The sequence below is a fragment of the Calidris pugnax genome, unplaced genomic scaffold, assembly GCF_001431845.1.
Source record: "Calidris pugnax isolate Ruff unplaced genomic scaffold, ASM143184v1 scaffold38, whole genome shotgun sequence".
Classification (NCBI taxonomy): Eukaryota; Metazoa; Chordata; class Aves; order Charadriiformes; family Scolopacidae; genus Calidris; species Calidris pugnax.
The window spans coordinates 20,665,628-20,680,481 of NW_015090995.1; the positions used below are offsets into that span (position 1 = coordinate 20,665,628).

The 14,854-nt window shown below is 51.3% G+C and overlaps 1 protein-coding gene across 1 annotated transcript; it reads right to left on the reverse strand.

Moving 5' to 3' along the window:
• Positions 1–232: 232 nt before the first annotated feature.
• On the reverse strand, positions 233–14,473 carry LOC106895507 (UAP56-interacting factor-like). The gene is made up of 9 exons (XM_014954938.1): positions 14,464–14,473; positions 9,807–9,950; positions 6,223–6,365; positions 3,572–3,693; positions 2,522–2,603; positions 2,020–2,063; positions 1,859–1,933; positions 1,164–1,275; positions 233–413 (listed from the first exon to the last, which is right to left on the reverse strand). The coding sequence occupies exons 1-9, from the start codon at positions 14,471–14,473 to the stop codon at positions 318–320; spliced, it is 828 nt and encodes a 275-aa protein (XP_014810424.1). The 3' UTR covers positions 233–317.
• Positions 14,474–14,854: the final 381 nt, after the last annotated feature.

The window sequence follows — 14,854 nt, forward strand, 5'->3', positions numbered from 1 at the left end:
CCTCTTGTCCTGTCGCCTGTGACTTGAGAAAAGAGACCGACCCCCACCTCTCTACACCCTCCTTTCAGGGAGTTGTAGAGAGCAATAAGGTTTCCCCTCAGCCTCCTCTTCTCCAGGCTGAATAACCCCAGCTCCCTCAGCCTCTCCTCATAAGACTTATTCTCCAGACCCCTCAGTCGCTCACTCACTCAGCGTGTAAGGAAGGAGACGGCGCGTTGCCAAATCAGCGCTCTCGGAGGAAATCTATCAAGTTTTATTGAGCTGCCCGGTACGGGGCCCGGACTGTTTTGGGCAGCCCCTGCGAGGGGCAGGTGGTGCTAAGGCATGGTGACCGTCCGGCCGGCGCTCCGGGCTGCTGTAAAGCGCCTCTTATTCCTCAGCCCAGAGAACCTCTCATCCAGCGTCAGGCTGGTCTGCGGGGGAAAGGGAGAGCCAGTCAGTCCCGCGGCTCCTGGAAAAGCGTGGCCACACTTGCAGCAGGGTATTGATTAGAGCCCATCAGTCAGGACGGTGCTGGGCAGCCGGTTAGTCAATTAAACCACTCAGCACACGGAGACAAGGAGCTCGACAGACTGTGTGCGTCTGGAAAACCTCCAAGCAGTGCCCAGCCCCAAGACACCAGGCGTCCTCAGCAGGAGCAAGCAGATGGCATTTGAGCACAAGGCATGAAGTAAAACCAAACCGTCCAGACAAGAAATGCCGGCAATGAAGAAGGTGGAGCAGGATTTCTGATCTGCCCCAGGGCTCTTGGACCGTACTTCAGTGTAAAACGTGGCACCGAGAAGGTCACCAAAGCAAAGAGAGAGCAAAGCCCAGAAGTGCTGTGTGTCCCTGAGGAATGGGGAGCACCGACAGTGAAATGGTCCCCCCCGGCCAGGACCACTCACAAGCAGCATCTCCCTGCTCTGAGCAAGCACATGGATAGGCCAAGAGGACCCAACAGAGTTGGGAAAACTGGGCTGAGTCTGCAGTTGCTGAACAGTCTTCTCAGGTGCCTTCAGTTGCACGAGCGACCCAGCCAACGTGGCTATGGGACTTGCCTCCTGGGTTATGCCAGACAAACCCAGCCAGCAGCCCCAGACACCTGAGCGTGACGTTAGGAGCCCAGTGGCAGGGCTGCTGGAGGGTGCCAGGCGCCGCCTGTCCCGTCGACAACCCTCTACCTGGTTGGCCATGGCGCGGAAGTTGAACCTCAGCAGCACCCCCTTGGGCTGGGGCTTGGCTGGTGGTGGTGGGGGCCTCCGGCTTCGCAGGAACGGCCGCTTGGATCCGGGCCTGAGGAAAGCACAGACCTGAGGTCACTGCGGACGCTGAGGCAGCTCACATCCCATCGTCTGCAAACCAGCAAGGTGCCAAGGAGACACCCGCACGCCGTGCAGAGTCCCAGCGCTGGGGACCACATCACATCAGGGCTACCACGGGGTGCCCTCTGCACCCAGGAGGTGACACAAACCCTCACCCACTCCTCTCTCTGCCCTTCACTGGGTGCCTGGGTCACCAGCTCAGCCCAGGGGTGACACTGTCCCCTTCCAGCCTCTGCTGGCCTCCTCTGGCACAGCCAGCCCACGGCATCCTTTTGGGGTGCACGGCGTTTTCCCTGACACCCCACCAAGGGCACGGCCAACCTGCCACCTCCTGCTGCCACCTCCTTCTGTTTCTCCTTACTCCAGATACCAAACGAGCGCAGGGTAATGACCGTCTCCTTTCAGATAGGCCGAAACATCATTTGCCAACCATTTTGGATGTGAACCATCCTCCGTGTACTCATTATAGAAGAAGGGGAGCTGCAATAATGCTAAAGGGATTTGCCGTGGCTTTTGTAGGGCTCCCATCTGAACAAATCACCTCATTTACTTACGCGCCGGCCTGGCCCGCCTGGGGATTAGCCACAGAAACCGTCAGAACCGCTCCGGGGCTGGGCTTCACTTGCCACCTGCCGGGACAGGGAGATGCATCCAGCTCGGATTCCAGCGTGAAAGAGCACGTCGTGTTTGCAGCGTGCCTTTGTTCACCAATTACCTTCTCCTCCTGGGTGGTTTCCCTTCTCCATTAGCATCCATCTGCTGCGAAATATTAAGAAATAGGAGGTTTTCTTCTTAATAAAGAAAAAAAAAAGACATAAATAATTGCCTCTCAGGAACAACAATTCCGTTTCCTGTATTTCATTCGGTGTATCTGAATAGCTCTTTCCTTGCATGCTGTCAAGAAATTTGCTAATTTGGGGTTTCCTGCTGGCATGAGGATCTGTATGGGGAGGCTTTACTTTGCCCTGCTTGTGCTGCTGTACAGCCTGCAAGGTTTACTTCTATCACCTGCCCACGTTTTATTTTCCAGCTGCTAGATTAAGCTGCATTAAGAAATGCCTGCCCTGCAAACACTTCCCTGGGAATACATTCATTGTATTAAAGTCACCTGTCTCTCCCAGGTGCTTGTAGAAGCAAAGATATAACTGGGGAAGGGCTGGTAAAACCAAAGGCTTGTCACCAGCAGGAGGTTGCAGAACAAACGTCTCAATACTGACCCCTCTCTGAAAGTTGGCTTTGGAGAACCACTGCGGCATCCGCTTCTGCTGGAAGGCTGGTCCCCGGTTCAGCAGGAAAGGCCTGATGGTTGGTAGAGAAAGAAAAGGACATGGGTGAATAGGATGCCAGGGCTCACCTAAAGTTTAATGCTGAAATACCAAACCCGGTATGGTATGAAAAAGCACCATAAGAAGCAAATGAGGCTGTGTGTTCCCAAAGTGCAGCCCGACAGGTTTTTTCTGCCAGCAAAGGATTTCAGAGGAACTCGTTTTTCTGCTCAAATGAAACAACAGCTTGTGTTTGTTCTGAACTCTGCCCATTAAAAAAAAAAAAAAAATGATGAAAGAAAACCACAGAAAAACAATCTGGTCAGAAGGGACCTCTGGAGGTCATTCAGCCCCTGCTCTGCTACGAGCAGGGAAAGAAGGGATTGCAGGGGGCACCTGCCTTTGAGCTGGGGGAACAGGAGGACACCGATGGGACGGGGACCAGGGCTGCCCAGCTCCTGCGGCCCCTCTCCAGGACACGATCCCTGCCCCTGCCTGTCCCTTCCCCCTGGAATCTGTATCTCCTGCCTTCACGAAAACAAATGCTATTTCACCCTTCAAAAATTCTCCCCGAAGTGACAGAGGAAAAGCTTAACAAAAATAACAAAGGTGACATTTTCCGTGCTTTCTAGAACAAAATCTTTGGAGATTTTCAAGACCCGCCTGGATGCAGTCCTGAGTAACATGCTCTGACAAGCTATGGGTGGTCCTGCTTTAGCAGGGCAGTTGGACTAGATGATCTCTATGGTCCCTTCCAACTCTAAAAATTCAGTGAAATTCAGTGAAAATGAGGCATCTAATACCTGAGTTATTAACTGCCAGCACGAGGCTGGGTTATTTCCAGGTGCTTTCCTACCGTACCCAGGGGTATTTCTCTCACGTTGCATGGACACGGGGCTGCAGCCGCTCCCAGCTGGCACAGGCCAAGAGCGGAGCCCCAGGGGCTGCACGGGGAATCGCTGAAAACCCAAAAAAAAAGCCCAGATTTACCCAAGATTTTACCTTCTCCCCGGGGCGTGGGTGCTGGCAGCAGCCACTCGGAATCTCTTGGGGCCTGGGGGCGGCCGTCGCCGTCCCTCGGGCTGCCCGCTGCTTTTGGCGAAAGCCTCGTCGTTCCTGTTGCCCTGAAAAGAGCCAGGAGAGCTCAAGCCCTCGTCACCCGCCCCACGGCCTCCCCTCCATCCTCCCTCACCGACAGAACCACCGCCGCGTTTTATTTGGCATTTTCTTTGGCTCTGGCCCGGGGAAAATCCTGGCCTGTGTCAGGAGCAGGGCAGTGATGGTGCCTCTGGTCTGGGCACTGGTGAGGCCTCACCTCCAGGGCTGGGTTCAGTTCTGGGCCCCTCACCACAAGAAGGACATTGAGGGGCTGGAGCATGTCCAGAGGAGAGCCACCAAGCTGGGGAGGGGTCTGGAGAACAAGTCACACGAGGAGAGGCTGAGGGATCTGGGCATGGTTAGTTTGGAGAAGAGGAGGCTGAGGGGAGACCTCATTGCCCTCTCCAACTCCCTGAAAGGAGGGTGGAGAGAGGTGAGGGTTGACCTCTTCTCCCAAGGGAATCATGACAGGAGCAGAGGAAATGGTCTGAAGTTGGGGCAGGGGAGGTTCAGACTAGATCTTGGGAAGAGTGACTTTGCTGAGAGAGTGGTCAGGCACTGGAACAGCCTGCCCAGGGAGGTGGTGGAGTCCCCATCCCTGGAGGTATTTAAGAAGCGTGTAGACGTGGCACTTCAGGGCATGCTCTAGTGCCCGAGGTTGTTGGGTTGTGTCTGTTTGTGGGGTTTGTTTGTATGGTGTGTGTTTTGGTTTTGGGGTTTTCTTGTGGTTGGACTTGATGATCTCAAAGGTCCCTTCCAACCATAAGGATTATGTGATTCTGTGAAACCCAGCTCCGAAGCACCGGTGGGGACTGCTGACACTGCCACCGTCCCCTCCCCGTGTCAGCCCCACGCCGGGGGGTCTGCATTCCTGTTCCCTCTCTTCTCATTCCCAACTGCTTCTCCTTTGCAAGAGAACAACCCTGCTCTGCAAGGGCTTCTGGTTTGTTCCCTCCTTTGATATTTTCTCAATGGGAAACTGATTCCTCACTAAATGTACTACAACCTGGTCTCCTCCATGGTGTCCTTGCATCTACGGCAGGAGTGTTTCTACCCAGCAGTGTTGCTGTGGTCTTATCTCTGGGACCTAGTGCACACATTTGTCAACAACCCGTACGCATGTCTCGGTTCCTGGGCATGAAACAACAAGTACCAGCAAGACCATTTCATTCTGATGGTGCAGAAATACCCCAAAAGTGAGCCTAAGGAGAGCAAATCTCGCGCAAGCCAAGCATTACAGCTTTGCTCAGGTTCCCTTTCGGTCACTGACTCTCTCCTGTTTGGACACGTCCAATGCCTGGTCCAAGCCCCAAGGCACGAAGCACATCCAAAGCCCCCTCACGGTCCCTTACACAAACTGCCACAGACTGTGTCCCCTTCATTTCCATGGGACAGCCCCCAGCACTGTTACTACCCCTAACGGAGACGCGTTTCCACATTCTTCCCACTTGTGTTATTTCTGCAAAATGGAAGCTACCACAGAACTCTGCCTCCTAGCAACTGCTTATTACGTTCTGTTAATACCCAGCCACACTCAATATCTGAGTCACCACAGCCTTTATTTTCAGGACTAACCACACGCCATGCACATGCATGCTTGGTTTAGGGCTCTCTTATTTATACCCCCAGGACACAGCCATTATATGTGCCATCATGTTTGCCACTTTGGTGGTTTTTTTATAGCTTACTGAGCACTTGTGACCTCCTAATTGAGTGGATTTCCACCAGCGCAGAAAAAACCAACCCCCTCTCACAGAGGACTATCTACTTGCTTGATTCCCACCTTTTACACCAAGCAAGCTCAATTATCAGTGATGTTCAGAAGAAAAGCTGTAAGAGTTACTTTAATGGCGAACACGTACCTTCCTTCCCACCTCGAGTCCTAAAAATGACTCAAAAAACCCAAATGAAAATATTTCTATCTTTTTTTAAAAGTGTTTTTGAGCAGAGACAAGACCAAAACATTTAAATTTGTAAAAAGGAAAAGCCAGGAATGAAGAAAAAATGCATTTTACACTGAAGCGCGTGGGGCAATGTGACCCACGGCTGTCACAGCACTGGGAGTGAGTGTCTCGGGGGGATACCCACTTGCTAGTGAAATGTCTCTGAACCAAAGTCAACACCTGAAGTCAACAACAGACCGTCCTTGGACTTCACTGGACCTTGGGAAATGCTCTGGGTACGGGACAAATAATGACGAATCTTAACATACCTCCTCTAAATGATAATAGGAAGATGAGATGACATGGAATTCGTTTTCATGGAAATGTTTTCTAAGAACAGAATTTTTAAAGAAAACTTTTTTGTAAAACCCATGGGAACAGATGCAGTAAAATGATGCAAGTCATAAGCTTATAAAACCGACTGGAAAATCGCTATTTTATATGCACGTGTGTCTGTACTCACCTATGCATACAAATGCTGTGCACAGGCATATAAAAGATGGTGCCTGTAAATTTTTAATGTAGATTGTTCTTTGGGGTGATCCAGGATCATAAAATGCAGTAGATTTGGATGTGACACTTGGGAAGAGCTGCACCTTCCTCACCCCTTACCTCCTGAGCCGATGCCTGGCGATTCAAAGGGCTCACTCCGTTTAAGGCGGCAGCTGCCCTTCTCCTGGGGCCGGGCACAGTGTTCCTGAACTGTCTCCGGTTGTGTTGTTGTTGTCCAAACCCTCTTCTAAAACGGTTAGGCCCTACGAAAATAAACTCTTATTTTAGCATCCTGCAAAAGTCAATTTATGATTACCGTTTTGCAAATGAATTACAAGGTTAACTTAGCATGATACAGGAGTATCTATATAAATAGCAATGTAACAATCACATTAATTTATTCCAGACAACTAATTTTGCAGAATATTAAATAATTCATCTTTCCAGTGTCTTACTAACACTCTTATTATCTGTAGGACTGACAAACATATTATTAGATTTGAAAGTATATAGAAGAGAAAAGCCTTCCTCAATTCTGATTCCTAATAAAGGCAGGAACACTCGCACCAGGAAACCTGTCAATCTCCTGTCAGAGCTCACACGGATATGAATTAACTGTGAAATGGAAAAAAGCCTTTTGATACAGACACACAAGTGACTCCAGCATCCAGAAGCCAACGCCACAGCAGCCTGGGATAGCTCTGAGTGCTCACATTAGAGCAGTTGACAAGTGAAGACTGGACCATAATTTATATATTTTTTTTTTATTTATTGGGTTTTTTCAATTTTTTTTAAGCTTGGCATACCCTTACTTAGGGCATATATTGAAAGGGGCACCTTCTGCTGCTGTTTTACGTACCCCCCAACAGCCCAATCCTGCATTTAACGCTCTCCCTCAGCCTGTTTATGCTTTCGGAGCGTGCCGAAGCCAGAGGAAAACACCCCTTCAGACGGAGGCACAATCCATTAAAGCCTAATTACTCCACGTGACCGCTACTTCTGGAGATATAATGAAGCATTTTCCGAGTGGCTGTGCCAGGAAATGAGCACACCCGCTCCGAGGGGAGCAGAAAGCAGGCAGAGGGCAGCGCGTGGCGGAGAGCAGGACCTCGCTGGAGGAACCACAAAGCCCTTAGATACAGGTATTGATCCTAGACCATCGATTCCTACATGGCAGCAACGTATAACGACTTGGAGCAATTAGAAATGAAGTGCCGTGAGGCAGCGGTGACATCGCTGTCAGGGGCCACCACCGCAATGATTAATGAAGGCTTCGGCCGGCGCGAGGATCACCGGAATACGGGTGAAGATGATGGGAGCTGCTCTGGCTCCAGGACAGACCAGCAGCAGGGCATGTCCCTGGGAAGCTTCGCTCCCGACGGCTGGAGGAGCTGGAGGAGCACTCACAAAAATGTCATGCTCTTCACCAGCTCTGCGGGGCCAGGAGTTATTTTCTTTGCAAACGATGCCCTCGGCACAGAGATGCAGGTGTGGATCAGGCTGGATATTAGGAAAAATTTTTTCACGGAAAGGGTTCTCAGCCATTGGAATGGGCTGCCCAGGGAGGTGGTTGAGGCACCATCCCTGGAGGTGTTCAAAAGACGGGTTGATGTAGTGCTGGGAGGTATGGTTTAGTGATGATGCTCCTTGTTTGTTGTGTGGGTGTCTATTTTTGTCAAAGTTAGGTTGACGGTTGGACAAGATGATCTTTAAGGTCCCTTCCAACCTACAAGATTCTGTGATTCTGTGATTCTGTGTGTGTTCCTCTCCCGACAAACACTGGAATTTTGGCAATCTGTGTCTTTCCTACCAGGTGTGGTCTCGCTGCCTTTAATGGCCCATTTTTCTCCTCCTGGTTCTATCCCCACAGTCTGTTTTTCCCTTTCTTGCTCCTGTCAACATCCACCCCAGGCTTGCCCCTCTCTCTTGCCTGCTTGCCAGATGGCTCTCCTGGGGGCCACCAAGCCTTGCCACATAGCTCTGCACCTCCTTTGTGGCCAGTGACCGAGCCCAGCTGCCTCTCCTGTGTGAAGGGAGGGACCAACTAGAAAATCCTGCCCTTGTCCCCCAGTCCCTACCAGCATCAGTCCCTACCAGCAAGCCTCTGCAGCAGCCTCATCCAGAGCCACCAGCCTCTGAGGGCACCCCGTGTTCTCCAGCCTCCCTCTGTCAGGTGTATCCCCAAGCATGACACAGGGCAAGCCCCATCTCCACAAAGCATCCAGCAGATATTGATTAACGCAAGAAGATTTGAATAAAGCCCCCCAGGCACCAGCAGCTGGGGAAGGCCCCCCCCTGTGCCCAGGTGGATGCCCAGAGCCCGGTGCTGAGCACACCGGGGCTGGCCAAGAGGCACCGCTGCCCAGCACGACCAGTTTGGGGAGAAGCCCCCGTGTCTGACAGACTCTTTTTTCAGGGAGATTTGAAATTCAAATTTCTTGTCATTAAAAGTCATCTTTCCCCACCGGGGAGATGGTTTAAGCCATATTCCAGGAGGGATAACAGCACTTCGCTCGCACAAATTCTCTTGCTGGTTTAATCAGCATAATACCCTTCTCCATCCTCCGTCATTACGGTGCTGGGCTGTTCTGGTCGTCATTTTGATAATGGTTATCACATCTCAGCCCAGAAGGGACTGCTGCATTTCAGCAGGGACTGAAGAGAAATGAGCCCCTAAAGAATTATGGGCTAAATTCTCAGTCGTGCTGAGCTTCCCAAAATTGCTACTGACATCAGCAGCACACAGCACGGTGGGGCTCTGCGCTTGGCAGGGCTCAGACAAAACCTATGAAACACTAAGACTAGCAGAAATAATTCTACAAGGGAACAGAAAGTTCTTCTTTCTCAGGAAGGGCTTAAAAAAATATATATTTTGTTTGATTTATTTGACTCCGCACGCAGCAGTCGCTTGAGCGTGGCAGAATATCAAAGCCTGTGTTTTCAACAGAAAAATCAATTCACAAAGGGCAATTACCATCCTTCTGTTTTGAACCGGAACAACCCTGGGTAAGGCAATATGTGGTGAGAGAGAGGACAAGAGAGGGGGAGGCAGACAGGAGATGAGCAGGACTGCTCCCAGCAATCCCACCCGCCCGACGTGCCATTGGCACTCCGAGGGAAGATGGCAAAACGCCTCTAATATCTTCAATGAAGTGATTTAGCTGTAATTTTTTGGGGGGAAAGAAAAAAAAAGGCAAATTTTTGATAGAGGTGGTGTTTCATGACGCCTATCACTTTGGTTTTGTAGATAAAAGCTAGTGGAAGCAAACATAGATTAGTGTGTGATCGCTCCGTGTTACAAAAAAGCTCATCATAAAAATAGCACGGTTGGCAAAAGTGACAAATTAGCTCCAATAACTGAGCTATCAAAGACAGTTACTGAAGGGGTAATTTAAGTGTGTTCTGGGAAAAAGAGGATTAGGACGAGGCATAATTAAAATATGCAAAGCCAAAAGGGAATAGAGAATAGATATTAAGTCACTTTGAATTAGTAATTCATGAGAGGGTGGAAGGGAGAGAAACGGATGAATTTATGCTCTGAAAGGGCCCTGATATTCCATTGTTGCAGCGAAAAAAGCTATTCAGAGCCCCAGTACATCTTATACGTGCGCAGGAATTAGATAGAAGGATTTAAAAGCTGTATTTTGTTAGAGAGCTGTGTTTTCCAGCGTGGCAGCCCTCCCCGTCCCCGGGCGCTCACCCACCTTGCAAATTCCTCTGCATCCAGGCGCGGAATCGGGGCCGCCCGGACCCAAACGCCGCGTTCCTGTTCTTCACCTGCTGCTGCCGCCGGTCCCCCGTGGCACTGCCCTCCGTCTGCTCCTTCCTGTGGCGTTTTATGATGTCATCTAGATGGAAATGGCAAAAGGGAAACCCATAAAACTTTTCCACCACCGGTGATTCCCACTTTTGGCCTTTGCAATTGTCCGCAGTGAAAATGGAGCTCGCGGTGCCGGGAGCTGGGCCGACGGGACAATGAAAGATCAAGCTTAGCTCAGGAAGTATAATAGGACCCATTTCATCAGCTCCTGCGGGACGGACATTAGAGTGCTACAGATTATTTAAAAAAAGTGCTGCCGTCTGGCACGTATCCACCACGTGCGGGACAGAGAGTCCAGACCCACGTCCCACCGAGGGATCCAGCCCTGCAGACGGTCCATGAGAATAAGGGAATATGGTTTTTTGGGGGTCCCAGGAGCTCAGAGCTGGGGAGAGAAGGATTTTTCAAGAAGGTCAAAACTTTTGGGGGGCTGCGGGGGAGGTGGTCAAAGGGGGAAGTATGGACACATCATCCCTGGAGGTGTTCAAAAGACGGGTTGATGTAGTGCTGGGAGGTCTGGTTTAGTGATGATGTTTCTTGTTTGTTGTGTGGGTGTCTATTTTTGTCAGTCAGGTTGACGGTTGGACAAGATGATCTTTAAGGTCCCTTCCAACCTAGAAGATTCTGTGATTCTGTGATTCTGTGACATGCTGTGAGGGCCGCTCCAAGGGCCCCCCGTGGCACACGGGCACTGCCCCGGGCAAGGGATGTCTCCCTGAGGTATAAGCAACACAAACACTGTTGATGTGTGATGCAAACACAAGTGGGATGAATGTCCCCCGAGAAGTGAAGCTCAGTGCAAGGTGGGGGCTGCAGGGAAGGAACCCCCTTGTACAGGGCGACTCACAAGAAAGGGGACACTGTGGTCCCACAAACACTTGTGGTTCACCAGTGAGAAGTGAAGCTCAGTGTAAGGTGGGGGCTGCAGGGAAGGAACCCCCCGTGTACAGGGTGACTCACAAGAAAGGGGACACTGTGGTCCCACCCCATGGCACACGGGCACTGCCCCGGGCAAGGGATGTCTCCCTGAGGTATAAGCAACACAAACACTGTTGATGTGTGATGCAAACACAAGTGGGATGAATGTCCCCTGAGAAGTGAAGCTCAGTGTAAGGTGGGGGCTGCAGGGAAGGAACCCCCCGTGTACAGGGTGACTCACAAGAAAGGGGACACTGTGGTCCCACAAACACTTGTGGTTCACCAGGCAGTTGTAGGATGGTTCCCTTTCACTGAATTTCACTGAATTTTTTTAGAGTTGGAAGGGACCATAGAGATCATCTAGTCCAACTCCCCTGCTAAAGCAGGATTGCCTAGAGCTTGTCAGAGCATGTTACTCAGGAGCATCCAGATGGGTCTTGAAAATCTCCAGAGAAGGGGACTCCACACCCTCCCTGGGCAGCCTCTGCCAGGGCTCTGCCACCTTCACCGTGAAAAAGTTCTTCCTCATATTCAAGTGGAACCCTTTATGTTCCAGCTTGTGCCCGTTGCCCCTCGTCCTCTCACTGGGAACCACTGAAAAGAGTCTGGTTCCCTCCTCCCTCAGCCCGCCCTTTAGACACTTGTAGGCATTAATAAGGTCTCCCCTCAGCCTTCTCTTCTCCAGACTAAAGAGTCCCAGCTCTTTCAGCCTCTCCTCATAAGGGAGATGCTCCAGTCCTTGAATCATCATCTCCTGGAGCCAGCAACCTGCGTGTCTTTCCTCAGTGCTTTTAAAAAAAAAACCAACAAAGCAAGTTTCTGGCCCTCGGGGGTATGAGATGCTTGAAGCCACAAACCTCTACAGCTCAAAAAACAGTGAGCAAATAGATGCCACATGCACAATGAATGTGGGCAGCACTTGGTGTTTTAAGTTTCACAATCCTCAGGACCTGACGCTTGGTTTTATGGCTATCTGGGGTAGATGCTCCTGCTTAATTACTCAACAGAGACCTAGAAACAGCTGGATAAGGATGTACCAACCACAGAACAAGAACCTCTTAGCTCCTGCCGTGGGTCTGGGGAAGCAGAGTGGGAGAATATCCCAAACACAAGAGGATGCCTGCTCTCCCCTGCTAAACCAGGGTTCTCCCGCATGGACCAGGGACACAAAGGAAGGTGAACCCACCCCCGGTACCCAGAGGATACCTGACAGGGTTTTGAAAGCTCCTGCCCACCCTGAACAAGTGTTTTTAACTCCTTAAAAGACGGCACTGGAAGTGGAGGTATCTGGACATGAACAAACCACTTTTAGATGCAGAGCTCTACCAAAAAAACAGCTCAAACCCCCTCAGTTCTCAATTAGTTGGTCCAAAATCAAGGGGATCCTCTTCCTTCAAGCTGTTCTGATGAAGAGGAAAGGCAAAGGGATATCTCCTCATTAATTCATATTTTCAGATAATTTCTTCTTTTAACCTCAAACCTTCCAGAAAACATTTAGCAAGCAACAAAGCCACATTTATTAAGCTCCAAGCAGAATGTTTTAACTTTAACAAATTCGTGAGGAAAGCATCCAAACCAGGCCTTTACCCGGGCGGTGGTCACTCCAGCCCCTTAACGAATCACCGGAGTGAAAGCAGAGAAGTGCCATTAGCTTTCCACGGGCGATTACCACTAACAGCACACCGTACCTCCAGCGCTTGTCATTTTCTATCAAGAAACTCCTGTGTCCAAATTAATACAAAGCCCAGGGAAAAGGAAAGACGGCGGATGTAAGAATGGGCTGTGTGACTGCTTTTGTGATTCCGCTATCAAGTCTGCCGGGAAGAGGGCACGCTGGGAGAGGCTGGGCACGGATGCGCTAATGTTCTCAGCTAAGTGTGCCTTTGGGACATGAGCTATTTGGGGCACGGGCTGCTTTGAAGCACATCAACAGCATCCCTGCTTGCTCTACGGGGAGGTGGACGCACACATCCATCCAAGGATGGGCTGTCGGGTGGGCTGTCTAAGGAAGAGCTCACTGGGAATGGAGAGGAGATGAACGCTCAGGTCCCCGCTCTGTCACCTTTTGGTGGCTTTTTTTGCACAGGTATGAGTCGTTACCCTGCCTTTTGCACCCATAAATATGATATGGGGTTAACAGCGCAATGTGACAAGAGTACTACAAGGTCATCTAAGGTACCCCTATGCCCTCAAGACAGAATTAGATCTATCAGGGTGGCTTTAGAGCAATTCCTGCAGTTTCCTGCGACTGCTAAGGCCCAACAGATCTGAAAGGACAAAAACAAGCACCTGACAGTACAGGATAGTTCTCCACCAGTGCATCTGTTTTCCAGTTCTCTCTTCTACTACAAGGTCATCTAAGGTACCCCTATGCCCTCAAGACAGAATTAGATCTATCAGGGTGGCTTTAGAGCAATTCCTGCAGTTTCCTGCGACTGCTAAGGCCCAACAGATCTGAAAGCACAGAAACAAGCACCTGATGGTACAGGATCAGTTCTCTACCAGTGCATCTGTTTTCCAGTTCTCTCTTCTGTCCCAGGCAAGGTGTATTCTTTCACAGAAAGAGTAGTCAGACACTGGAACTCGGGCAAGGTGTATTCTTTGACAGAGTGGTCAGACACTGGAACAGGCTGCCCAGGGAGGGGGTTGAGTCACCATCCCTGAATGTGTTTAAGAGTCATTTAGATGTGGTGTTGGGGGACATGGTGTAGGGGAGAACTTTGTAGAGTAGGGTAGATGGTTGGACTCGATGACCCCAAGGGTCTCTTCCAACCTAAATGATTCTATGATTCTGGATGGAATATGGAGGTGGGTCACAGGGGGTCTACTGAGGGCGAAGGGAGTAAAAGCAAAGGGAGTATTGCAGGTCAGCGAAGAGAAAAAGGGGGTGCAACACCCTGGGGAAAAAAACCTAAATGAAAAATTAGGGACCCGCTATTGCTGTAAATCCTCACAGAAGCAACAAAATCAGGGTGCATCAGCCCAGTTTGAGTTTACAGTGGGAAATGTCCTGCTTTTCCTGAGGGGCGGCTCGTTGCCGGGAAGAGACGGCGTGGGGTTTCGGTTGGGAATTTCACTGAATTTTTAGAGTTGGAAGGGACCATAGAGATCATCTAGTCCAACTCCCCTGCCAAAGCAGGGTTGCCCAGAGCACATCACTCAGGAGCATCCAGGTGGGGCTTGAAGATCTCCAGAGAAGGGGACTCCACACCCTCCCTGGGCAGCCTCTTCCAGGGCTGTGTCACCCTCGCGGTGAAGAAGTTTCTCCTCATATTTGAGTGGAACCTCTTCTGTTCCAACTTGTGCCCGTTGCCCCTCGTCCTCTCACTGGCAACCACTGAAAAGAGTCTGGCTCCCTCCTCCTTCTACCCTCCCTTGAGATACTTGTAGGCATTGATAAGGTCAATGCCTACAGGAAGAGCCGCCCCGATCACTGGAGGTGCTGGTGGGCTCTCCTTCTGTGGTGGAGACGTCAATGCCGTCATCCACCGAGCCCCACGGTCCGGTGCGGGGGCCCAGGCCGCGGGAGTTACTGCAGGGCAGTTGTTTATGCCGAGCTGACGCACCCGCAGCCCGAGGAATGGCGAGCATCACGAGCGGGCGGCTATAAATAGCCCGCACACCCAGGGACATGCCTCCGACCTGGATTTCATTAGAGGCCTCATTTATATCAGCCTCTCCTGGGGAGATGGCCAGTGTGTCCCCCCCCACCCCGAGATTTTGGGGTGCAAAGGCCGGAGATGGGGGTGAAGCCCTGATTTCCACCCTCCTCCCCCTAAAACAGGCGACTTCTTCACCTTGTCCCACCCGCTCCCCGTCCACCGACACCGGCTGCGGGACCCCGGGGGCACCGCGGGGCCGCCCCCCCTCCCCCTGCCCCGAAACAACGCCAATTAAACGCCCGGACCCGCACCGGGACCGCGACCGGGACCGCGACAGGCACCCCCCGACCCCAGCGCCCTCGGCCCGCCGCCCCCCGGCCGGGCAGGGGCCCCCCGTTGGCGGGGCCGGACC

Bases quoted from the DNA above. Each gene is read 5' to 3' on its own strand.
- LOC106895507 (XM_014954938.1), bottom strand. The intron at 6,366-9,806 runs GTGGGTGAGCGC...TTATTTTCGTAG, and splicing joins GATGCAGAGGAATTTGCAAG to GGCCTAACCGTTTTAGAAGA. The intron at 414-1,163 runs GTAGAGGGTTGT...TTTCCCCCGCAG, and splicing joins TCCGCGCCATGGCCAACCAG to ACCAGCCTGACGCTGGATGA.